Below are 25,079 nucleotides of genomic sequence, written 5' to 3'. Positions count from 1 at the left end.
TATTTTCCCATTCAAAAGAGCACTCTGCTGCCATTTCCACTACAAGCAATCCCATCTCATTATGGTCAAGCCCACGGGGTAGACTGTGCACAGGGGAAGAGAAGGAAAGATTGTGATACTTAGGAGCTTCACTTGCTGAAGAACAGCTGCAGCAGTCAGTATCCCAAGCATGCTACCACAAGAATTATGTTTCTCTCCCATCCTCCCCAAAGTATTTAATTCAGGGCAGAAGGGGTAGAACGTGTTCACCTTTGAGCTCCCTTGCCACAAGCAAGCATATTCATTCAGCTTCCCTATTTAACTAAATGGAGTTCACACATGCTGCAGGATAAAGTTACCTCTTGCCATCTGAAAGCAGTCCAATCAATGCTGTACACAGAGAGTAGCATTTGAATCAGCCTTAAGTTAATTCTTAGTCGTCGAAGCTGTGACAGCATGCTGACCCTTTCAAGTCAACTGGGAGCAGGCAATCTTTGCAGAAGATCCTCAGGCCTTTAATCAGATTCTCAGTGGGTTTTAAAGAGATACTACAGCATCAGTTTGTAAACATCTCTCTAGTGAAAATAAAGATTACTTCTGACCTAGCCAATTACTCAGTCCCAGAAGATATATCCTAGAGTTATAATTGAACGAACCATAGGGAAAGCAAATACATTTTAGGTAGGGGGTAGCAAACCCAAATCCCAATTTAGGATGCAGGCAGCACTGTATCCCACTAAAATATCAGATACAGAATGCAATAATTATAAAAAAAAAAGTCCATTAAATCATCTGGTCCTTTTCCCCACCATAGCAAGATTACTCTCTTGAGCACAGAGCCCTACTAAAAAGATTGCAAATTATCAGCTCTTCCTGAAAAGCAGCTGTGATGGGGAAAGACAAGATCATTATTTTGAGAAGACCCAAAATATGAGGTATTTGTTTATCACATCACAGAGAATCTGGAGTGAGATGCCAGCTCCTGGTAGCATGGATTTGCTGCAATACGAGTAAGGAACAAGAAAGAAAATGCTGCAGAAAAAAAAACCAAAACAGTGGACCTGTGCTCAGCACCAAGACTGTCAGAGACATTAAACAGTCTCTTGTTGCATTACTTTAAAACTGTGCTTTAGCATGAGGAGACACTGCACTCCATTGTGGAGAGATATAATTACCGATTAAAAAAAAATAAAAAAAAAGAGAAGTTATTTATTCTGGAGCTATTACAGACTAATGTGTAACAGACATCATCTGATGGGCCGTAAAGGCTCCGAGGGCCATTACAGCCTCACAGGTCAGGACCCATTTGAAGGGTTTAAAGTTTGTGGATCACTGCTCTCAAGCTGAACAGCACAGGCAACACCTGCACACAGAAAAGCTAGGGGAGACTTCTGGGAGCAGCAGCTGCTTATGCGTTTTCACACTCAGATCAAACCAAATCACATCACTGAAAAGAAGTTCAGAACCTGCAGACATGGCTTTTGCCATTCTCATCAAGGAGTTCACCCGTAAGATTGTAGCTTGTGCCTTTTTACTTGCTTATTTATTTATTTTTAAAGGGAGCATTGAGGAAGAAAATGACATTATAACCTCTATGCTTCCCCATCAGGGCCCCTCCTCTATTTCACTTTCACAGAAAACTAAAATTCCCAGCCAAGTGACAGGTTTATAAAATTTTAATAGGGAAGAAAAAGGTAACCTCAGGCAGGATCTTACGTGCAGACTTTCGCCATAAATGAATGTTCATGAAAATACAGGGGTTTTATGGAAACATTGACAGAGCCTCACAGGCTTTGACATAAATGCCTCAGCATGGACTGATGAGAAGGACTAGTGAGTCCCAGTTCTTGCAGCCAGAGGCTATTGCACCATCCCTTTCTCTAACCCAAGCAAGTCAGCTTCATGCCTCCACTACCCTCTGAGAAAAGCAGATCTAGAGACCAGAAGCCCAGCAGCTTTTCAATTGCTAGCCTAGAAACATTCTTAGTCATTTCCAACTACTTGCTCTAATGTTTTGGGGTAAAAAAATCCGCTTTTCCTTCATCCCTGGTGTTTCCCCTCCCAGAGTGCTTATCCAGACCAGTCACCTTTCATTTTACAAAAGCAGATGAGTTGAAGCACAGATTTCTCTTCATGAGCATCCTCTCTGCCCCTACTTCTACATGGATTTACTGTCCCTTAGCTTGAGGGACCTGAAAATTACTCATAGGAGACAAGGTCTACCAGCACCTCTCTTCAGCGTTATTAACAGGAATCATTATTAGCAATTTCTTGTTCAATTCATTCCAGGATTGCATTTAGCTTTTAGCAGCTGCTTCACACCTCAGTCCTTTTGAGGTCAGCCACCATCTGTCCACCCTCTTCCTCCTCTTCTGTCCTCTCCAGCTAGTGGCAATTCTTGCTTGTAGATGTTCCAGTGATCCCCAAAGAGATCAGATGGGGCTCCTGGGCTCCTTTTCTTACTGTTGTGAGCTTCATACAGGAATGAAACCAAGGGGCAACAGCACATGGCTTCAGTCCCACTCCCCCCAGCTACTTGTACCACAAAACCTACCAGTGGTGGTTTTATAGCATCAGGAAATCTGTCCTTAGTGCTCACAAAGTAGGTATCCCACCCTTTGTACTAGAAGTTCATCTGAATGACCCCTCTTGGAAAGCAGAATTCATGGCTTTGGTTTGAGGATCTAAAACACCACTTCAGAAGATAGAGATGCTTGAGGTTCATTTCCCCTTTCCTCCCCAGTCCAGAACAGAACCATTATTTCTTGTTCACAAAAAAAGAAAGAGATACCACAAGGAACGGCGACATCCTGTTTAGGCTGTCGTTTCTTAAAGCAGCAGCAATCTAAGAGCAGTGCTCCATAGCTAAGGTAGCACAGAACCAGAATGGTTTGGAAAATCTTATATAGCCATCTTGTACAGAGCTAAAGGAGTTCGTTACTTTTTACCAGTCATTGAGCATGTACAAGCACCTCTGGAAGTCAAAATTCTGCCTCTAGAAAACTTGAAGCTTCTTAATTGCAAGAGAAATATGGGTAGCCAGGAATGGTATCTGTGCCATAGATAAAACCAGTGGCTCTTTCAAGAGTGACAGAGACCTAAAGTGGCCAAGACCCAGCTCCACCCAAAAGCTCCTCCTGATCTCTTCAGAATTTAATTGGCATTCTTTTTAGGACACACACAAGGCAGAATAAAGAAAAACCCAAAAGTGTGCAGGGTGGAAGCACCATTACATGGTATTAAAATGTCAGAGGTTTGAGCTCTGTGTTGGTTTAGTCATGAGTTACCAACAACTACTGATGGCAGACATAAAGCTTCCCTTAAATTATTAAGCATAAAACAGCAGACTGTAATATTTTGCTAAACCAAAGTACAGACACAGACAAAGATGTCATTTCAATATTTGAAACCAGCAAGTTTAATTTAAAATAAGAGCAAACCAATAAGCTCAGAAAATAGCAATGTGTGAGAGGAAAATTACACTGCTAGAGAAAAAAGTGGAAGGACTTAAGAAATTTATAAAAGTAATCTCCAAGTGGAAATTAGAAATCAACCCCTAGAAACAGAATAACACAAAAGAAATATTACTGTCCACTTTCTAAATCAATATAACACTGCTACACGACAGAATTACCATGGTAACTCAAGTAAAAAGAATAAAGCAATTCTTATTATTTCAAAATAAAATCACAGCCTGAAGCCCAGCTTTTATTACAACTGCTGATAGATCGCTGGCTTGTATTTATCTGAAATATTGCTTTTCAATCAGCTATTTTATGAATGTACAAATTTCACTGAGCAGCCCACTTAGACCAAATGCTCAAAACCTGCCCCCCCAAAAAACTAGTCAAGGAATCGATTACATATATGCATACTTTTCTGTTTTTTTAAAGGGAGCATTACTATATTCTTTTTCCACTCTATCCAAGTTAAAGAGAGATAAGGAAATGAGCGAAGAGTAAGTTAAAACCTTGTTTAGTCCGACCTCTTTAAATTCCAACTTAGATTCCCTGGAAAAACAACAAGAAGAAGAAAAAAAGGCACAAACAACAGTAATAAGAAAGAACAAAGAGGAATAACAGCATACCCTAAATACTGCAGCCCTGCACAAGGACAGGGAATGTGCGTACATCAGGGGGTGTGCACAAACACACACATGAGAGGAGGCACATCTGTTCCCTCCTGATCAAAGGCAAAGAGAAAACACTGTCTAAATACCAAGTTGCTCAAGGACGTTTTGACTTGCCCTGCTGGGTACTTCAGACTTTTCAAACATTGTTTGTACAGCTTGGAAAGTGCATCAAGCTCAGGATACTTGTCTGCGTTTCAAGCGTGCTGAAGGCACAGCTCAGCCCAGTTCCCCCCATGCCCCTGCTGCTGGTGCCACCTTTTAAACACATTAGTGCAAGGGGAAAACCAGCAGGTCACCTTCTGCTCTCCTCCCCCAGACGTTCAAAAGAGCATCGATCGGCACCTGAAAGCAACAGTCAGACTTAAAAATAACAGGGTTCTCCTCTGGCCCCAGTGCTGTACCCTGCTATGGGGCACAGCTCCGGGGGCTTCCCAGCGAGCACATGGACAGCCAACACAACAGCTGGCTGAGAAGTTAAGGCACCATCTACCAAAAAAAGGTCACCAAGGAAATGCCTGTAGACTGTCAAGGCGTTTTACAGCACAGCCTACCCTGTTTTTTCTGCTGCCCCCACAAAATGGAAGGGGGGGACCAGACCCATGCTCACAGTCACGGCAGGAGCAGGAGGGGAACGTGATCAACGCTCATCATTATGGCAGGAAGACAGCGAAGGCTTCTCTTCAACAATTTGCAATTGCTTGGACTGGACCTCAGAGATTAAAAAAACCCCAAAATTAAAATTACCAACTGAGAGGGGAATCAATAAAACTGCCCCCAAAAGAGTTAAGGAGAGCAATTGCTTCAATAGCACTCTGTCCGTCCCAGGAGATCCAGAAGTTCTCTCTCCCTTCTTCTGTAGAGGTCTGACCTCCTAACCCAGCATGGGACAGCAGGCAAGGTGGGACCCGGACCCAGCAAAGAGAAAGCAGAGAGGAACAAGCCAGGCACAGCTAAAACACAAAAGTCCAGCCATGCCTCAGTGGGGTCAGGCACATCCCCCAGATATCCAGGCTTGAGTTCTAGGAGATGATCACTTGGGGTGCACAAATTCCTCAGTACTGCAAAATGCTTTGAGGATTAAAAGCAGCAGTGATATGCCAAGTATCATAGCTGGAAGTAAAGACAAATGCTGCAACAAGAGCAATAAGCCACCTGCCAGCTGTCTTTTATATTAAAATATTTCAGTGTTCTTAGAGCTGCTTAATTTCCCATTTCGCTCCAAGTCCAGAGGAACTTTGTGGGTTGCTAGCTTTGCCATGCAACAGCGACATTGCTCATTATTTTTGAAATAGATTTAGAAGCTGTGATCACACAGCTCAATCTGAAAGTATGCACTGTTTTTTAGTATAATGTGGTCCTTTGCCATCTCCTGCAAATGGGTTTAAAAGCAGTGGTGGAAACAATGTGTGCTTAATTTGAATGTGGACTGCAGAAAGGTTGCATGCTCAAATATCCTGTTTTATGTGGTATCTGGTTGTATTTTAAAACACTTTTTAGAGACTTGGAGCCAGCTGAGGTCACAAACAATCACATACAGATTAGAAAAGGAAAGAAGCTAGGGGGAGCAATGGGGAGCCCGCTCTGGCACACTGAAATAAGACACTAAATATCACTTAGTATTTCTTTAAAAGAAAAACTAGCTGAAATAGTGAGCTTCAGAGAACAATAAATGCAAGGTGGTTAAAGAGTTTTTATTCAAATAAAGTCTTGCCCCAGGAGATGGAAATAGGGGTTTGAAATATAGAGGTAGGATTTTACATGTGCTAAAAGCATCAGTGTGACACTTTTTGGGAAAAAAAAAGGGTATTGGTGGGGGGGGGGAATACCTTCGTTGTTATACATGACAAAATAGCAACTAAATGTTTGCTTTGATCCCAGCGCATAAAGGGTGAAGCTTTTAGGCAAGGAGCGGCAGGTGATCTCAGCTCTTCTGCAAGTCCTAATGCTCCTAAAAGCCACTCTTCCAGTTTCTGTAATTGGGCATCAGTAGTTAATGTAGTATTGACTGCATTACATGCTCCTGTGCATCCTCTCACTAATGCCAATTGCATCACCTTGTACATTTACCATATTGCTTAGCCAATAGCTGTTAAAAGCAATCCAAATCATGAATCATATAGGAAACTTTTAGCAAGACACGACATCCAAAGGAGACAATTTACAGTTGAGTTAATCTGGGTACATTAGCGAGACATGGATTCAGGAAGACAGACCAATTTATGTTACTTTGGTTTTACCCTTTATTGCTTTGTATAGGCAAATGAATGGAAGGGCATGGAGTAAAAACAGATATAAAGGAGTCCTTTTCAAAACAGATCTCCATTCTGTGCAGACAGGTCAAAGGGTTTGAGACTGATGCTTATTTAGGCTTTCATAACTGTAACAGGGTACTTACAGAAATCATTTTCCACAAAGGAGTATAAGGATAAATGTATAATGGATCCTGAATAATGTTCAGTACCCACCCTCACTGCAAGTACATTAACACAGAAACCTGGCTGCTCAACATCATCTAAGGCATGGCCTGACCAGGAGTCACCTGCCACCAGGAATGTCAGGAAAAGGATGCACACAAGGTCCCAGGCAGGCCTACTCATGAGATCAAGGCAGGAGGTGCTCTGGAAAAGATACCAAGGCTCACCAGCTCAAGCCAGTCCTCTGCCCAAACATCTCTACCACATCACTTGTGAACACACAGAAAGTCCAATCTTTTCCTCCCTACCTGCTTTGAAGAGATGGCATCTTTTTGAAAGGTATACCCATTTCTCTGGAATGGAAGGAAAGGATACGAGCGATAAAGAGATGTGGCTTAACCCACTTCAGCTGCAAGGTAGCGCCAACTAGGAAAGAAATTAGGAGCGAGTTCTCTCTGAAAAAGTACATTTTATAGAACAATTTCACACTGGATGCTTGACCAAAAGATGCATAGCAAATTGACATAGCCCCTTTCTACTGTTCTGATCAAACTCTGTAGCATCAGTAAAATAGAGATGGGGGAAAAAAAAAGAAAAAAGGACAACTATGAAGTATGCTATTGCTTCAGCTTTTATGGGTAGGGAGTAATTTGTGGTATTTTTGGAGGGGGAAATAAGTGTTAAAGGAAATCTAGGGGAAATAATGGCTCATCAGCCAAAAACTTTACAAAAGAAAAACTGAACTGCATCCTTAAATATTGGATTCCAAAATACTGGAAACTCTGGTGCTCTAAGCCTAGTTTAAAAAAAGATCATGATTCCCCTTTGAAAAGCTTCCAGAAGTCCCTTCGAAAGAGTTGCACATGCAGGGAAAATGCCAAAACAAAACATTTTCACTAGCTGATCAATTTAAACAGCTGTGGTAAAGCTGCAGCCACTGGCACCATCATTAACAATTTAAAGCATGGCTGCTTTTGTCTTCCTTCCCAGTTACATTCTCATTATGCCTTTTTATTTATTAGAAACACAGTCCTCCGGAATACATTTCTATATCTCAGATCCATAATAAACCAAGTAGGAACATCCCTGGCTTCTACTCAAATGGATGTTGGCGAGAGGGTTAATTGTTTAATTCTGGTCCAAGTTCTCTGCAGTTCAGTCATGAATATGCAACAATCATCCACTTTTTCTTTAAGAGAAACTAGAACTGTTGATATCAATTGTTTAAAAAGAAGACAAATAATACTTTCACTGCCTAAATCACCCTTTCAGATTCTGATTAGCACACAAGGAACTCTGAACATTGGTGTAAAGAATTCGAAAATGTTCAATGAAACTTGAAAACCTTCTAAATTTGGACACGAGCACCCATTATCTGCTTCAATACAGAATGTAAGTAGAGAGTAGTTTGCAGGAACATTCACTGGAGAGTTGAGCATCTGTTTGCATGGATAGCACCCCACATTGTGCTTGGAAACTTGGGCTTGGGAGTCCCATTGGAGGACAGAGAAAACACACACGCACACAGAGAACTAAAAAAAAACAGTAGCTGTGGTGAATTCTTCTCAGATAGGTTTAATTATGTTAATCTAATAGTGAACAACTTTCATTTTGAAACGCCCTTCCCTCCACCCCCAAGTCTTCAGTGAATAGGAGCTACATTCACTGAATAAATCATTCCCTGGCAACAGTTACGCACATTATTGAAGTTGGGGGCAGTAATTTCTACACGGTTTAAAACTATGTCTAGGTAGTCTAAATGATGACAATTCTGTCCAATTTTCAAAAGATATAGACCCATTGCAGTTTTATAGTTCAGCATTTAGCAGCCTCTGCAGTGCCTTCTTTATTCTTGTACTGCAACACTAAATGCTTGATACCATTATTCTGATTTTGAATTGATTTCAAGTACAATACTTTATTTGCCATAAACTTTCATATTCTTTACCTAAGTAGGACTCCTCGCAGATGCAATCAGTCATAATGCTAAAAGAACAGTTTGCCTTTAGCAGAAATGTTCATGCTAATGACAGCAAAGCAAAACTTTGAGCAGCAAAGCACATTTCCAAAGAGAATAAAACCATCCCTAAACACAATGCTTGCAAACCTTAAGAAAGCTTCCAAATGAAATCAATTAATCCTCCAACCATGATAAATTTCTTAACCATTTAAGAAACGTATTTCAGACTCTGCTGTGACCCTTTATCACCAGACCTAATGGATTACTTTATTAATAATGCACTGCTCTTAAAAGGAATTTTTCTGAAGATTCTACCATAAGAGAGCATTTTTGGAATGGCTATGACAAACAGGCTGACATGTTCACATTGTATTTATGAAAGATAATAAAATTTAACACTAACTCCAAAGAAGACAAATTATGTTCTGCTGCCAGGGTATCAAGTACACTTTCTACTGCATTAAACCAAAATTAGAGCAAACTGATTTCCAAGAACAAGCTGCTTCCTTTGCCCTATTATCCAAGCTGAAAAATGTCCTTACACTGTTTCAACGCTTGTTATGTCAACCAGGCAATTATCACATGTCAACAGCATCTGGGGATGACGTATGATGACATCCTACCCAGATCCTTAGCTATCTCATCTGAACAAACACTAGGAACTATTTGATTGCCTGCCATACTCCTATACAAAGCAGTTTGCTCCCCTTAGGCCTGCCACCTCCTTTCACTCCTTCCCATAGGGTGAGATTTCTTTAAATGGATATCTGGGTTATCAGTGCTCCAACTACAGTAGCCTCCACTCCGTTAATAGGTTTAGGCAATTACTTTACTACCCCGTGTTTCTGCCTTGCTTCCATATTTGCCATTTCAGGGGCAGAGGGCACCTCCAGGAAGAACTGCCTCTAGCTCCACACTTGGTCAGCCTTGGAGAAACAGTCCAAATGGTTTTTTGGTCGTTTATGGCCAAACCGAGTCTCAAGTTCTGCTGCCAAATGTGCTCCAATTTTATTTAGAATATTTCTTTGACAACTTTCTATCTCCTCTTCATGAATATATTAATCCATTGATGCACTTCTGACTCACAAAAGGACACTGTGTTATGAACTAAAGCCAGACCAAACCTCTAAAATCACACCAAACTCATATGTGTGAAGATCAAGCCCTCAAAACACCCAACAGATAGCTCAGCTAAATAGGCAAAAATAAGGTTTTTGGTAACCTTTATAGGTCAGCTTTTGAATAAGGTGATGACTGGGAAGATGTGTAGGGATTCTTCATACATGGTAAGCTAGACACTGGTGGTCCACGGAGAAGGTCCAAGGTAGAGTGGCACAGGAGATAAAATGGAAAAAGACAGGAACATTAGGCAACAGAAAAGTTAAATTCCATGTCACGTGAGGAAAAGCCACCTTACCATCTCCCTTTCTTTCTCTGCATGACTCCTCAACAGGCACACCTGAGCACGGTATGCTCAAAGGAAAACAAAAGACACCAGCAGCACGCAGGACAGCTCTTCTTCCTGCATGGCACAGTTTGTGCCTGCTGTATTCTTGAGTGCATCATGATTTTTATCCTCAGAACAGCATTGCCTGGACCTGTGTTGCTGGAGATAGGTGTCTCTCCACATCCATCGACCTATCTGTAGGTACCTCCATATGGCAGCTAGCACAGTCCTTCGTGAAGCCAGCCCACAGACCTGCTGTCCTGGCCAGGGTGCTGGGGCACAAGTCCTGTCACTGCCATTATACAATCCATTTATCTGCTTTTCCAATTCCAAATGCTGTGGTTTTTTACCTTCTGTGTGGGACAAGATGGGCTCTCACACAACAGGGAACCCAACTGCTGCCACAAGTCCAGTTTCCAATTACCTAATATTCATTGCTCTAAATACCTCCCATCAACCTTAGACCCATTCTCCAGCCCCAATGCACACAACCACTGAGTATCCATGTTTTTCCTATTGTTTTTGAAGAAACTGAAATTTTCTTTCAATATAAAACCAAGATACATGTTTAATGGAGTCCTCAGATATTTTCTCAGCCTACTCTTGTGAACTGTTTAATCAGAGTTCTGCTCAAAAACACAAAGGATCCGTGATTTGTGGGGCTCCTGTCTATGCAAACGTAGGGATGAACATGCAGCTGATCAGTGTTTTCACAAGTGCACAAACACTCCACAATTTGGTTGAAGGATGCCATGTCTGGTTAACACAGCACAAGTTAGCTGAAAAGGAAACTTTCACCCCCCACACACATAACAAAGAGCCGTGATTTCTATTAGTGCATTTCATACCATACATGCTGATTACCAGGCTGTGCTTCATTGTTAGCAGAGATTACAGCTGGGATAAGCTGCAGCTTTTTCCTAATTGCTATTATGATGACTGAATTTTTGTTTTGTGTCAAGCATTATTCACACATTATACTCCAAAATTTGATCCCTCTATGATGCATTATTGATTCCATGCAGGCAATCATACTGCCGCCAATGTGAAGAATTAATTTGGGCTATTCTACTTGATTTGCATTGCTCCATCATAGCAGAACATAGTTCTGTAGGGAGGCACAAATTGAAAAGGGAGATTTAACAAAATACAGAAAATGCTGCTGCCCTTTAAAAGAGATGAATCCTAAGGAGGGGGAAAAAAAGCCCAAAAAACCCAAACCCAGCACAACACGTGTGGTCCAGCAAGAAATAAGGTCAGTCAGCCAAATTCATCTTAGTCAGAGGAAGGTTACAAGAGTAGCCTTATGCCTCTAATAAAGTAAACCAGCTTGCTTCAACTTATATTGCCAAAGAAAACAACTGAACACCTCTGAGAGTGACACTGCTTCAAAGCCTTTGAAACCCTGTTAGCTTCATTTGTTTTCCCAGCATAAGCAATACTCAAGCACTTAGTGTGTCTTTTATCCACAGGCCAGTCAACTGCAAAGCTGATCTAGAAGATGTGTAACAGATGCTCCACGTCTACTCAATTTTTTTTTTTTCAAGTACTACTGCGTTAACAAAGGAACTTACAATATCTTAACAGAAATAAAGCCCATGATTTAAGTTTTTTTCTCCCCACAAATAAGATTATTTCACAGTTTTGAGATGCCAGCTTAATTAGCATGGAATAAATTCAGAAGGGTGTGACAATTTATACAGGGACTTTGATCTCACATTGGTCAACTCTTAATCCAAATCTGATTGAATCTGCATACAATAGGCCACTCAAAATGATGCATTTCTGCTTTGTCTTGTATTTTAAAGGTGTCAAGTCTTTGTGAAAATCCCACAATGTCCCAAATGCTTCATGAAACAAAACCATCCCAGAAACTAGATTCAAATTCTACATGCGTGAACATGCCAGAGGGAGATTTTCAGAAATCAAAGTTATAATGAGGTAAGAACTCAAAATGCTAGGTCTAAAACACTCCCTTTTTTGGGAGGCAAGGAAAGGAGAGGGAAGAGAAACTTTAGTAGAAGACTTCTGGTCTTTCAATAGTCAAGCCTTCCTAATTATTCTCCAGTGCAGTACTAATTCAGCTGTAAAATACTAGGAAAGAGATATGGGTTGTGGAATAAAAATCATATAATTTCAACTTAATAGCACTCAGCAGCTTTCAGTACTAGTCACAAAACACAGTTAGCATGACTCCGACACAGGAAAGTAAGTGACTTTGAATTACAAGTTATTTTTCTCATAAATATTTTAAAAAGCAATATATATATTCAAATAAAATCAATGCTACTGCCAAAATGCCCAACTTCCAATTTCTCTGAGCTCTTGTGCTCCCTGTAAAAAGCTATTTCCTGTCTACAGTCTTAGAAATACTCAGTAATTTCTCTTATTTTCGAATGGCAACAGCCTATGACCTTATTTTTTTAACACTTAAAGAGGTTCCTGAAATAAATTTTAAAAGATCGGGTAAATCCATTACATGGTCCACTTTATCCATTTATACAGGTGGAATGAAATAAGGAGATAACAGGTAGAAATGCCTGGTAAAATAAGACGCGGTTCCCACTTTCTACGCACAACGTGCCACCAAGGCGGAGGTCCTTGCAAGAGGCAGCGCCATGGATGGAAGTCCATGTGGATGGCCGCAGAAGCCTTCTGCTCTGCCTCAGTTTTAATCCTTGCTTTCAGTGTACAAGCTATGAGGGAAGACCTAAGCCATAAAACAGCCTCAGCAAAAAAAAAAAAAAAAAAAAAAAAAAAAAAAAAAAGAAAGACCTCGTTAAAAAGTTTTGATGGAACTTACCAGCTTCATCCCAGAAACTACTGATGACTGAGCAGTTAAGTTGCACACCCTGGCAGGCAATGTGCAAAAGATAGCGTCAGGTCATTCAGGCTGCTAACTAATACTGATATTCCTCACATCAATTTGTTGTCCTTAAGCATCCTGATAAGGACTAGTCAGCTTAAAAAAATAAGCGTATGTGAAGTCCTAAAATCAGTCAAGCTCTCCTTCAGCTTCATTCATGAAATTACATCCCAAATGAACCTCCACTTCTGCTATTAAAAGAAGGAAGTAAATTCTTAGAATAAACCAACGCTTTTTTTTTTTTTGCCACAGAGGCTTATTAGCTTATTGTCATTATGTTTATAGCTATGAAGAAAAGCTGTGAGAAATAGATATTAAAGGCGCACATTAAAGAGACCTAAATGGCATGCAAATGAAAGGGAAAGAAAAATCTCAAAATTAGATTTACAATAAAAGCTGTTAAAACAAACAGGCTAAAATGGATATATTAGAGTAACTTGCAGAAAGAAAAATCTACATAGATATTAAAAAAAAAAAATAACAAGCTGTTTCTGCTATGTCCTTCAGCAAACAGAGTCCAGGGTAAACCCGTCTTGGCTGTCCGATCATGTCAGAGATGAGATTAAAAAAAAAATAAAATAAAGAGCAAGCATGCTTTTACCTACACAAGAGAAAAACATCAGAAGCTCTGAAATGCACAGCGTACATCTGTTTCAAAACTATTTATTTCTACATTAGCAGCACACAGAAGAGACCGAGCACAGGCTTACACAATCTCAGCCCACCTACCGTCCTCCTTGTCCAGCACCATCATCTCCGCAATCAAGAAAAGTCCGGGCACAGATGCTTCTTCTCCAGCAGCCTCCGCTCAGGGGAGAGGAGAGCAAGTCTCTGGGAACACAAATGAGCTACGGTACAGCTGATCGTCCTCTAGCAGCAAGTGAGCTCTAATTACCCAGTTGTCCAGCTTTTAACCTAGATTGCACTCAGTTAGAATTACACTCAGAAATAAAGCACTTTGCAGATACAAAAGCAGTCTCACCTACTTTTGTGCCTCAGAATTGCAAGGAACTAAAACTGCAATTTAGAAAGAAGGGGGATCAGAGCTGTTTCTTTAGTTCTCACCTTCTAAATGGCTCAATTTACACAGTATAATCTATTTTAATGTAATTGCCTTTGATAGCTCATAACCCTGGCAGTTGCAACTACACAGCTTTCAGCCTTATAAAGTGTTTTCCCTTTGGATTTAAGCTGAATCTAAATCCGAAATTACATTCGGAGAGGCTAGAATACCTAAACCCGACCGGCGCTGCCTCTGCCTCTCAATTGGTGAGCATTGCACACTTGCGATGAATAAATGCACGCGTTTCCCAGGGCCCCCTCCGGAGCTCCAGCCGGGATTTCCTGGCGGAGCGCGGCTTCCCGGCTCAGCAGCACCACCTGCAGCCCGCCCGGCCCCCGCCCAGGTGCCGCCGGCCGGGGCCACCTGCGCCGGGCCGCCGCTTTGTGCTCCGCGGGGGATGCGCGGGGGATGCGCGGGGGATGCGCGGGGGATGCGCGGGGGATGCTCCGGCCCTGCCCCGGCCCCGCTCCCTGCCAGCGGGGATTGTGTCTGGCGCCACGCAGCAGCTCGGGCAGGTCAGAGGCTCTCAACTCTCCGCGGCTGAGTTACGCCAGCCCCGCTGCTCCCTCCCAGCTGTGTTTCACACGTCTCTGGTGACCTAAAACTTGATACTAATTTTTCTGCGCAAACATTTTGGGTTTGTTTTCACGCGTCGGTATTAGTTTCAGGGTGTACGCCAGAGAACGCAGCTCCATTTTCACTAGGTCGATATTAAAATGAATGTACCTAATCAAACAAGATACAAACCCTTAACAGGTTTGCTCCGCTTTTCAGAAATGCCATCAATGCTCAAATATAAAGCGACAAGTTGGGGGCCCACATCTTTTATCCTACATCCTGCAACTCATTCCTTTTTCAGACAAGTCATCTGTTGTCTCCAATGGCTCTCGCAAGGATTGCGGGATCAGACACTTCGCTACCAAGATCAACAGCACCGTTTCACTCATCTCAGTCTTTTAATCTGAGAAAACATTTCATTTCTGCTTTAATGATACTTCTTCCTCCCCTTTACAACTGATACAACGGTACTCTAAAGAGCATGATAGCGGGATCAAGTTATATATCCTTAATACCGATTTTTAATTAGATTCCTTATCCCCAGCTGAAGTGGCTTTTCCTTCCCCCTTCATTCACAATACTTAATCCTAACAGTCCTTGAGAATATTTGATGTTAAATGTATTGGTTTACTTTGAGCTGTTTTCATCTTGTGCTTCCAACAACTCCTGTTTCCTAGTGATACTAGTTTGCAAGTGCTGAATACGTATTTTAGCGTAAGAGTGAAACCACCATAAATAATCACTTTCTTTTAGGAAGTGTCACAAGCTAGAAAGGAGGAGGACTTTATCCCAAAGATTAAAGTCTAATAGTTAAAAGGATCCAAGCAAAAACTAACAAAACCACAGCCTTTTTTAGATTTGAGGCACTTCACCATTTCCAATATACTATTGGCCTCCATCAGGAAATGGTGAACTCCAAAAATGTTCCATCTTTCTGTCTGTGTACTTTTCAACCCTGCCACCTTCAAAAAGGACAGACTTGCTGCAAAATATATGGTACATTTCAACTTCCACTATTTGGTAACTACAAGAAAGGCAAGGTTTTGATAAAAGTTAAGTTAGCCATTGTCTGTCACAGCTGACTTCTGCAGCAGAGCAAACTAGCAGACATAATGCACTCATGAAAAAATATGCAGTGCTGATCAATGTACATTTTATTCCTTTACTGCTCCATCATGTCATAGAGGCTGGATTAGTCCCTGTGCAAACAGATTTTTTTAAACACTTTATCTGCTTACTCATTTCACACACCAACAATTAAAAAAAAAAGTTTTCTAACCCCAACACATTTGTACAGCAATTTAAGTCAACTACAATTAACACAATCTGTTGGAATTAATCATGCTACCTGATGTCAGTTTACTTTTTTAAGCAGAAATCTGGTCTTTGCGATCAAAACATTTATGTATTTCAGAAATATCTTAACTCTCATTATCTTGAAATATATAAATGCGCTGCACGCTGCGTAGGTTGGCTTGCCCACAGCAAATTCTGCTGTGATTTACACAGTGGAACTGACTAAAATGAGAACCTTGAAGTTCTTCTCTCTCAACCTTTCTCTCCCCCACCCCTCTCGTCCCTCTTCTCTCAGTTGCTAACATTTGTTCGGGGAAGATACCTGCCAGAGTTCCACTGTGAACCAGTATTTTCTAATATCAAGTCATGTTGCATCAGTCAAGCTTTATTATGTCACTTCAAACATACAAAATGCTGTTACCTCCCTGACATAACTTGACGTGATGCCACAACACATCAAGTCAGAAACATTATTATTGTTGTTATTTTTTCAGTCTGCCCCTTCATCCTCAATGATATCTGTGAAGACCCACAGAAAAGTATTATTGAGTCTCTACTACTTCTCTGCACCACAGAGCGTGCTTGCCAAGGAAGCTTTTTGCTCACAAACCCGCAGTGGAAACACAAATCTGCGGTTATCGCACCACTGGGGCAATCCTGGTGTCACACTGGGGCTGGCACACAGCCCTAAGGCGCCAAGCTGAAAGAGTGGGCAGCTGCCCCTGAGGCCAGTGGCCATGGCCCAGCTTCCCAAGTGGCCCTTCAGGGATGCAAAAGCAAGGGGCTCATATCTACAAGGCAGCAAGTGTCCTTCTTGCGATGCACCAGGACTTCTGGGAGGGGTAATCCTGAAATCCTGCCTTCTCTATGCAGTAATAACTATGAATACCCCCACCGCTGCCAGAGACCACTAAAGAAGAAAACCCCTCAAAGAAAGACTCTACATGGCAAAGTCTCTTAAATCAAGGGGAGAATTGGATAGTAGCCACAACGCTGGGATTTTTAGATGGTAAAACTCAGACCGGCTTCTGGGAAAAAGAAAAATAAAAGGAAAGAAAAAGAGCCATTTATGGGAGTGAAACAGACCCATTTTTATTAACAAGCTCATTCAAGCTTGATTTCAAAAGGAATTGGTTTAGTTAGCAAAAGCTTCCATTTTAGTCCATTTGTAACCTATGCAGGTCCAGCATCCCCTTTCAACATTCATAGATGAGCGGGCAAGTGGAGCCCATTTGACTCAGGCAGAAAGAAACTTACAAAGGTAAAATGACCTCTTCATAAAACGAGTTTCTTCTCTGAGTCTCACCTTCTGTCCCCTGTTTCTCCAGGACACCTTTAAAAGTGACCATAATTTCTCCTTGAGCATAACTACTCCATCGGCAGCATAGGAGATTCCTAGGCATCACTGCACCTTGTTGCTCTGATCTTCACATCCCTCTCATCAATTTGTTTCCTACTTTTCTCCTTTTTTAAGTGCATCCCGCACTAATTTCCTCTTTACCTCTCCCACCCACCACCATTATTCCCTTTTACACACAGCCACTCATGAAATCTCCTGGAAGGAGGCTGTTGAGAACTGTCTGGATAATCAAGGGTTCTAGTTTCATTTCCTTACAGCACCGTCAGGCCGGCCCCGAGCTCCTCGTGTTTAATGAGTACGTCTGAGACACTTGAAAGAGCCCAAACAGCCCTATTAGGAAACCTTCTTCAGATCTCGGTCTCTCCTCGCAGCTCACCTGTGCCTCTCGCCCCGGCAAAGGAGGCAGCATCCTGCTGGCAGCCTGTCAATCACACGGAAACAGACGCGGGCTGGCAGGCACCCTCCGATAGAGAGCCACCGGGATGAAGACATCACCCGGTTATTATTATTAAGGGGTATTAATAGAGATGTTAAGAGCCCTTCCTCCCTTTTCCTCCAGCAGCTGAGCAAAATTCAGGGGACTCTTGCAACGCAGGTTTACCCCTGAAAGTGAGGTCGGAGAGAAACACAAACCTTGTTCCACACACCAGTAAGAAATTACCCGTGTTTAATTCCTCGGTCATTACTCAGTCTTTTTACCTAAGTGCACAGGGGGCGAGGGATGAGGAAAGTCTGTTACCTCTCACTGACCAGTTAGGTAAGTTCATTCCCTCTTCTCCAACACATGTGATTTCCACTGGAGCACTCCAGACCCCATTAATAACACTACATCACTTTGCTTCAGAGGGCTTCAAGCAACTGGAGGAAAAAAAGATGCTGGGAGAGGGATTCTCCGAGGGCCCAGAGGCATGTGACGAGCGTGCAGCGAGCTCCCTGCCCACGCACCTCTGTGGAGCAGCGAGCATTTAGAGCATTTAACCTTGCGGCTGTCAGCGCCCGGCCCCCTCCCGCACGGCCGCTCGCACCGCACCAGCCAGCCGGGGGCTGCTCTCCGTGCCCCGTCCCGCTCGGCGGTGTCGCGGCGGGCAGGCTCTCCCCGTTCTGAGGCAGAAACTCCAGATCAGAAGACGAGGGGAAGGAAAAGAGGTAGAGTGGAGGGAAAAAAAAAAAAAAAAAAAAAAAAAAAAAAAAAAAAAAAAAAGAGCATCTCCCACTTGTCCCTTGAGCCTGGCATCCACTTTTCCGAGTTGGAGCCCCCGCCAGCCCGGCACAGGGGCGTTCTGTGGCCATTTACACAAGCAGGCAGGGCCGCCCTGCCCGCAGCGGGAGCGCGGGGCGGCGTTCGGGCACCCGCGGCCTCGGGAGCCGGCGCAGCTGGCCCGGCGGGGACCCGCGCCGCGGCCACCGGCGCTGATGGCGGCCCGGAGCCGGGGCTGCAGTGTCAGACCGTCCCCGGCCGGCCGCAGCACGCAGCGGGGCCGCGGCCGGCCGCTGCCGTGCCCCCGCGGGGAACACCCGCGGCTCCCGCCCGGCCCGGCCCGGCCACCGCGGAGAGCGACCCGCGGCTGCGGCGGGGCCGCCGTCCCGGGCGTCCCCGGCCCCCTTTGTGCGCGGGACAGGCCGGGCGGCAGCGCCGTGCCGCGGCGCGGGGCAGCTCCCCGGCCCCGCTGCCTCCCTCCGTCCCCCGTCCGTGCCTCCCCGCCCGCCGCCGGGGCGCCCAGCGGGAGCGGCGGGCCCCGCGCCCCGGTCCCACCTACCGTCCTCCTTGTCCAGCACCATTGTCCCGGGCGCCGAGGGCGGCCGCCGCCGCCGCCGCTCCGGCTCCTTGGGGCGCTCCCCCTCCAGCCGCCGCTCCGGGCTCCGGGGCGGGCGAGGCGCCGGGCCGGGCACCGGGGCGCTGCCGAGGCGGGGGCAGCGGCGCGGCCGCCCCGGCGCTGCCCCGGGACGCGAGTTTGGAGCGGGGCTGCGGCGGGCTACGGCCGCGCTGGGCGCCGGAGAGCTGGAGCCGGGCTCCTGCACCAGCCGCCTCGCCCCCGGCCCCGCCGCTGCAGCTCGAGTGCCAGTTTAGGGATCAAAGAAGAAGGGAAGAGGGGGGGAGAGAGGAAAAAGGTAAGGGAGGACCAATATCGGGGGCTGCTCCCCCTGCTCCGTCCTTGCCCAACCTGCGCTGTCAAAAATTGTCTTAATGTAATCGCGTGTGATCGCTCACAACCTCTCTCCCCTTTGCTGTTGCCACTGCAAGAGCTTTCCAGGCTTCTAAAGTGCTTTTCTCTTGATTTCACTCTAAATCTAAAATTATATTCAAAGGAAGGGGGGGTGGGAGGGAGGAAAGATGTGAACCTATCACTGAAAGCAAAAGCACTTGCCGCCTGCCTCGCTCGCTCTCTCTCTCAATTTATGTGCTTTGCACTCTCTCCTGCTGCTGAATAAATGCACACATTTCCCAGGGACCCTCAGATTCCCCTGTTAATTAAATCAATTCATTATGCTCAGATCTGATTAGCAGCCCCTTCCCCCCCTCTTTGAATCAATTATTCAATACACAAACATAATTGCCTGTGCCAGAGGTGTCTAAGTATTAGCTTATTTAACTCCAAGGACACTAATTACCCCTAGGGCAAGGGAACTTTTCTCATTAATTCTGACAAAACACAAAAGCACAGTTAAAGTGTGTGTGTATATACGTGTGTGAGAGAGAAGATGGGGGAGCGCTAGCCGAGGGAGGGAGGCATTACTCTAGCACACGTGTTACTGTATAAATAAGCTCAATTTTTCTTTCTACCTTCACGTTAGATTTCCCCCCACATCTTGCCTTTGCTAAACTTGCCCCGTCTGCATCTATGTTTTTAAAATAAGGAACAGATTGGCTTTGCCAATCTGTGTCAGCTCTGGAGTGAAAGTGCTCGCATCCAAAACAAAAAAGAAAAGTATATGGGACTGAGAGGGAGCGAAGCAGAATTTGGGAATAGTTTACTAAAGCAGAAAACTCTGTGGCAGACAATCTTCTGTACTTTAAAAACCCATGAAAGGTGCAGCCCTCTGAAGCAGCAGGTAAGATGATACATAATCTCGTATGTACTGGGAACAGTTCTGAATTGTTTACCATTTGAATTAATGTCAGTGCCCACTATTAATGTACTTGCTTCCTACGTTTACCATAATGGGCTTGATTTCCATTAGCTGAAGCTGGAATGCTAAAAAGAGCCTGGGCAAGGCTGATGCAAACCGAGATCGACCATCATTGTGGTGTCTGAGACGCATGACTTCTGGCTGGCGTGTTACCCAAGTTTTACCTCTCAGTGAACTTCCTTTAAATTTAAAAAAGAAAAAAAAAAAAAGGGTAAGAAAAAAAAAGAAGTAGTAATTGATTCCCCCAAATTAGGTTTTTACTTCTAAAGACCCATATTGTTCATGTCCTCAATGTGCACAGAAGTATTGAAGATTTTCTTTTTGTTTCCTTAGGCAATGCATGAGCTGATCCATTAATCCATTTGGCTTTATATATCAGGAAACTAATATTAGCTCGGCTCATCTATTAGCTTTTATTTAGGTTTTTTTGGACTTTTCTTCAGGTTGGTTCCCCTTAACGGGAGACAGACAATTTTTGGTAGATTTCAGGGGGGATAGTGCTGCACACCATCTCATGGGAACTGTCACGTCCTCAGTTTCCCTTCACATTCACCCCTGTCAAGATACCCATTATTAAACTTGCCTGTCTGGCAACTCTACCCATTCTCTTTAAGGCACACCTTGTACATATCACCTATAGCCAAGGGGGTCAAAAATCCCACAAGCACCTCCTCTTCACCCCTACAAACAGACCCACAGCTAAGACTGCTTGGCAACAAACAATAAATATGCTTGGGAACATGAAGTTCTGTTTTATTAGTGCAGTATGTTTTTCTGTGAGTACACACATATAAGGATAAAAATGCTTTCAAGCTTTGTAACACAACAAACCCTGTGAAACTCTGGTTTTTAATTTCCACTTTGTGGCACATACTGCACCCACAGGAACTTGGTCTTTCTAACGCCATGAATCTGGCTTGGGTTTTTTTTTTTCCCCTCCTCTGAAAGAACACAGCAGCACTTGGAGAATGCTGACCCTGGAGAGCATCGTGCATCAACTCATTCCTGAGTGTGCTTTTGGTCCTTGAGCCCATTCCTTTTCTCACTGTGGCCAAGGGGACTTTTGAGTGCAAAGCCAGAATTTCAAGATCTTGGTATGCAACTCTTGAGCCTTAATTCTGAGCGTGCCACAGGGATAGTGTGGTTTAATCTAAGCACAGACTTACTGGGCGGCAGAAGTTTGCGTGCACTGGAGCTCAAGGTCACTGTTGGGATGCCAAGGGTAGAACAGGAAGAAACTGAGGAAACAGAGGCTGACTTTGATATCGTTCTTCAGAAATTATGTTTGTGCTTGAGCCGACAAAAGTGGGGTCATTGGGCCTGAAAAGGACTTGGAAGGAAAAATCAAGGGAGAATTTTGCGCTTGTGTAGGCGCATGAGAGAGCATCACACAAGGGGAGAAAAATAATACCAAAACCACCAAAACATTTCATTCCCAAACACAAATCCTGCAATTTGAACAGTCTGCTGCAATCCTGCAGTTACAGTCATGGCCGTTTTTAGGTTTACAACTTTAATAAGGTGAAGAGACAAGCCCTAGTGTAAAGGTCCCCACTCTACGTAAATTACTTTTTCTAGTGTGATGAAGCATTGTCCTGAGTTTGTTTCCATTATATCTGCTCAGAGAGTTATTTCAGAGGAGTGAGAAAGTTTCAGTAATTTTTGAGACTCTTTCACCCAGTAGATTAAAAGCCTCATACAAAGAATTTCATCACACTTATTTTTTTAGTACCTTGACACTAGAGAAGAACAGCTAGATTACTCCTTTAAAAAGCACTTGTGTAAGCAACTGGTCCCATAACGAGTTACTGGGAAAACTTGACACAGATCAGTGTCTGGGAATAAGCCTCAGCTCCCCAACCCTCCATTCTGTGGAACAAAGCACTAAAACAGCTCGCTGCTGGAGGAGGACCAGACAACTCTGCTGCTGGGGTGCCAGTTCATCACTGATGTGCACTGGTTTTCATTCAGTTATGGTGCCTCATCACTCCCTGGCTAGGCAGCTCTGAGAAGCCATCACGCTCAATACTGCAGGAACTACAGAAAAAAGGGAACAGCTGTGCTCTGCCCAGGAAAGTTTCTGGTCTAATACTAATTCCTGCTATTCCTAGTGCGTGAGGGAAGAGGAAAGCAGGAATAAACACACCTTTGTGCAGCCAGAGCTTGGCCTCAGACTTGGGTTTAACTTGAGGCTTGTGCTCACTAGCTGCCTGTACTTTTTTCCTTTTTGCTTGAGCACAAGCAAGAGAAAATGAAGTTTCTTAAGAACAACACCCCATTCTTATTAAATTGCAAAGTCCAAAGTATACTTAAGCCTTTAGCAGACCCATGAGGTTTCATATTATCCTATGCTTGAATGAGGCAGATGACTAGAGCAAAAACCAGCTGATGACATAAAAGCATTCTTCTACTTTCAGTCTCTCTTAATTAAGGACTTGGTTAATGTTTCAGTGTTGGGAATTATAATGTTTCATCAGGAAGGTGAATATGTTTTTTATCTTTCAGCTGACAGGATTAGAAAAAAAAATCAAAATAAAAAAGGAAGGAGATTAAGTCACATGTGACAGTCAGAATCCCACAGTGAAGCAGCACCAGGCCATACCAAAGACTACCCTGCACATGGAGAATTTAGCAGTTGTTTTCATAGTCAAATTTCTCAGCAGATGAGACTTTTATCTGCCAGTTTGACACATGGGTTTTATTTCTTGAATTCACACAAATAACTGAGACTATTTGCACAGGTCTGTACTAAATTAGCTACAAAACATCTCTATTTTTACCTATTTCAGAATCACTTGCACCTACCTTGCTGGTGTCAGAAGAGAGTGACCATGGGCCTGACCTCATACTGCAATTCAGCAGCCCTGTAAAGGAGGAAAACCACAAGTACTCTGAAAAGTTATGTTCACACAGAACACGGGTGGCAGTTCAAAAGATCACTTAAATACATACCTGAGATCTACAGACCTCAATTATTTCTAAACTCTGGCTTGCTCTACTTCTCTGCCTATGCATTGTGAAAATAAATCACTCAATTCTGTTACTATGTTTTACGTGAAATGATTGTTAAATATTTTCATAAATATAATCTCTCCCTTAATAAAGAAAACTGTGTATTAAAAATACAGCATTTCCTTTGATAGAAGAAAATGGGAAAGCTTCAAAAATAAAATCTCTAGAGAGTAAGTTCTTTACCACTATGATATAAGACTGAAAATTTAAGCCATTAGGTTTTACAATCTGTAATGACCTTTTAGAGAAATTTACAGTGGATAAATTAGTTATTCAGAAGTTGTGTTGCTGCTCTCCATAGGAAAAAGTTAAAATGAATTTTTTTTTTTCCAAAATAAAAGTTGCAACACCTGAATTTTTGGACTGTTTCTGTTTCATAAGATGTTTAATGGGCAGATTCTGCACCTCTCATGTCCAGAACAGCTCAGCTGCAATGGAATACATGAAGTTTCTTTCTGCTTGATAAACTGGTATCAGGAAGGTTTTGTGAGTGGGTACAAACTGCTGGAAGGTGAGGCTGGGTGCGACACACTGCAGATCTGCCAGCGTGTGGCTGCCCTGCACCAACACAGGCAGGGAGAAGTCTAAGGACCCAAGTGAACAGCTCGAGAGGAGGCCCAGACACGGAGCTGGGACAGGCTAGATTTCCCTGGGAAAAGCATAAATACAGGACATGCTTTCCCAATAGAAGCCTCCTTTCTCCTTCCACCTCTCAAAACTCTCCCAGGTTCAAGTGAGATGTGTTCTTCAATTTGTATGGTCCATCAGGTCTCAACAGTGATGTAAGGTTTCAATCCATATCAAATTGAAGTTCAGCAAAGTTCAGGAATGCACCTTTAGCCCAGTCTTCCTGGGCAAACCAACACACGGACTCTGACTCTGCCACCTCTTCACACAGCAGTGCCTGTGCAGCTTCTTTAAGTGGAAATGAATCCTTAACACACATATCCCATCAAAAACAGAGCTCTGAACTTATGAATAAACTCTAGTGACAGTGTTTTCCTAATGTTCCTCACTTTCATTTGGATCAATAATTGACTTTTCTGTATATTCTTCTCTACTTCAAAGTCCATTGCTACTGCAGTGTTCTGCAGATGGTCCTGCCTTTTATTCCTCACCTTGGTAGAGCAGATAGGAGTAGATAGACCTGAAAAACAAATCTGGCATCCCTACATCTGCCTCAGTTGTTTCATGGAGGAATCCAGTGAGACAGTGTCTGGTTCTGGAGTGACACATGGAGCTCTCAGGCTTGTTGCCACATACTCTGTTATGATCAGAGCTTATTGCTCCCAGCCTGATGTCAAGCAGAGACTAATCAAATGTGGGATGGGTGAACAGAGACAGAGCCATGGAGGTGCCTTGTCATCATCTCTCACTATCAGCTCTTCTTTAAACTGCAGCAGCACACAGGGGTCCCAGCCATAGAGCTAGACCACAACATATTGTCCAAAAATCTCAATGCCCTTCTTCAATAAGATAGTTTCTTTCTTCACTGCCTTGCACTAAAGAGATCAGGCAAGACCGACACAGAATAGTTGGAGATGGAAACACACGAACTGAAAAGATAAAATGCAATGTCAGGCTCATGTTGCTTTATGATAACAATAACCTAAGACACTGTCAGTGTCCCCTATGTTTTGTGCCTCACTCTGCCTCTACTTGGCATGGATGACGTTTGCCAGGTCTTCATAACATCATTCTAACAACATATAATCTAAAAATGTTGACCCCATAGGAAAGTGGCTGCTGGCACAGGAGCTGTAGGTGCACACGAAGGATATGGTGTGGCAGCTGAACACACAACAGAGGAATTCCAGCTATTCCAATGTTAGGGAGGGTCTGTTGCACTGGGCTGTGTTTTGC

The 25,079-nt window shown here is 43.4% G+C and overlaps 1 protein-coding gene and 1 non-coding gene across 9 annotated transcripts in view; one reads left to right on the top strand and one right to left on the bottom strand.

Moving 5' to 3' along the window:
* Positions 1–23,540, bottom strand: part of LMO1 (LIM domain only 1) — a 64,338-nt gene extending 40,798 nt beyond the window's left edge. Inside the window, exons 1-2 of one of the 8 annotated variants that reach the window (XM_041716292.2) lie at positions 18,833–19,359; positions 13,528–13,629 (exon numbers count right to left, since the gene is read on the bottom strand). In XM_041716292.2, the coding sequence (XP_041572226.1) occupies positions 13,528–13,552 (25 nt within the window). In that variant the 5' untranslated portion in view covers positions 13,553–13,629; positions 18,833–19,359. 8 annotated transcript variants of the gene reach the window in all.
* LOC115495473 (uncharacterized) lies at positions 19,504–23,571 on the top strand. Its single transcript, XR_012056236.1, has 2 exons — positions 19,504–20,126; positions 22,994–23,571. It is a non-coding gene; the product is annotated as an uncharacterized protein (transcript).
* The last annotated feature ends 1,508 nt before the right edge of the window (positions 23,572–25,079 follow it).

This window comes from Taeniopygia guttata, chromosome 5 (assembly GCF_048771995.1).
Source record: "Taeniopygia guttata chromosome 5, bTaeGut7.mat, whole genome shotgun sequence".
NCBI classification, from domain to species: Eukaryota; Metazoa; Chordata; class Aves; order Passeriformes; family Estrildidae; genus Taeniopygia; species Taeniopygia guttata.
This window is presented reverse-complemented; position numbering and strand designations above follow the sequence as displayed.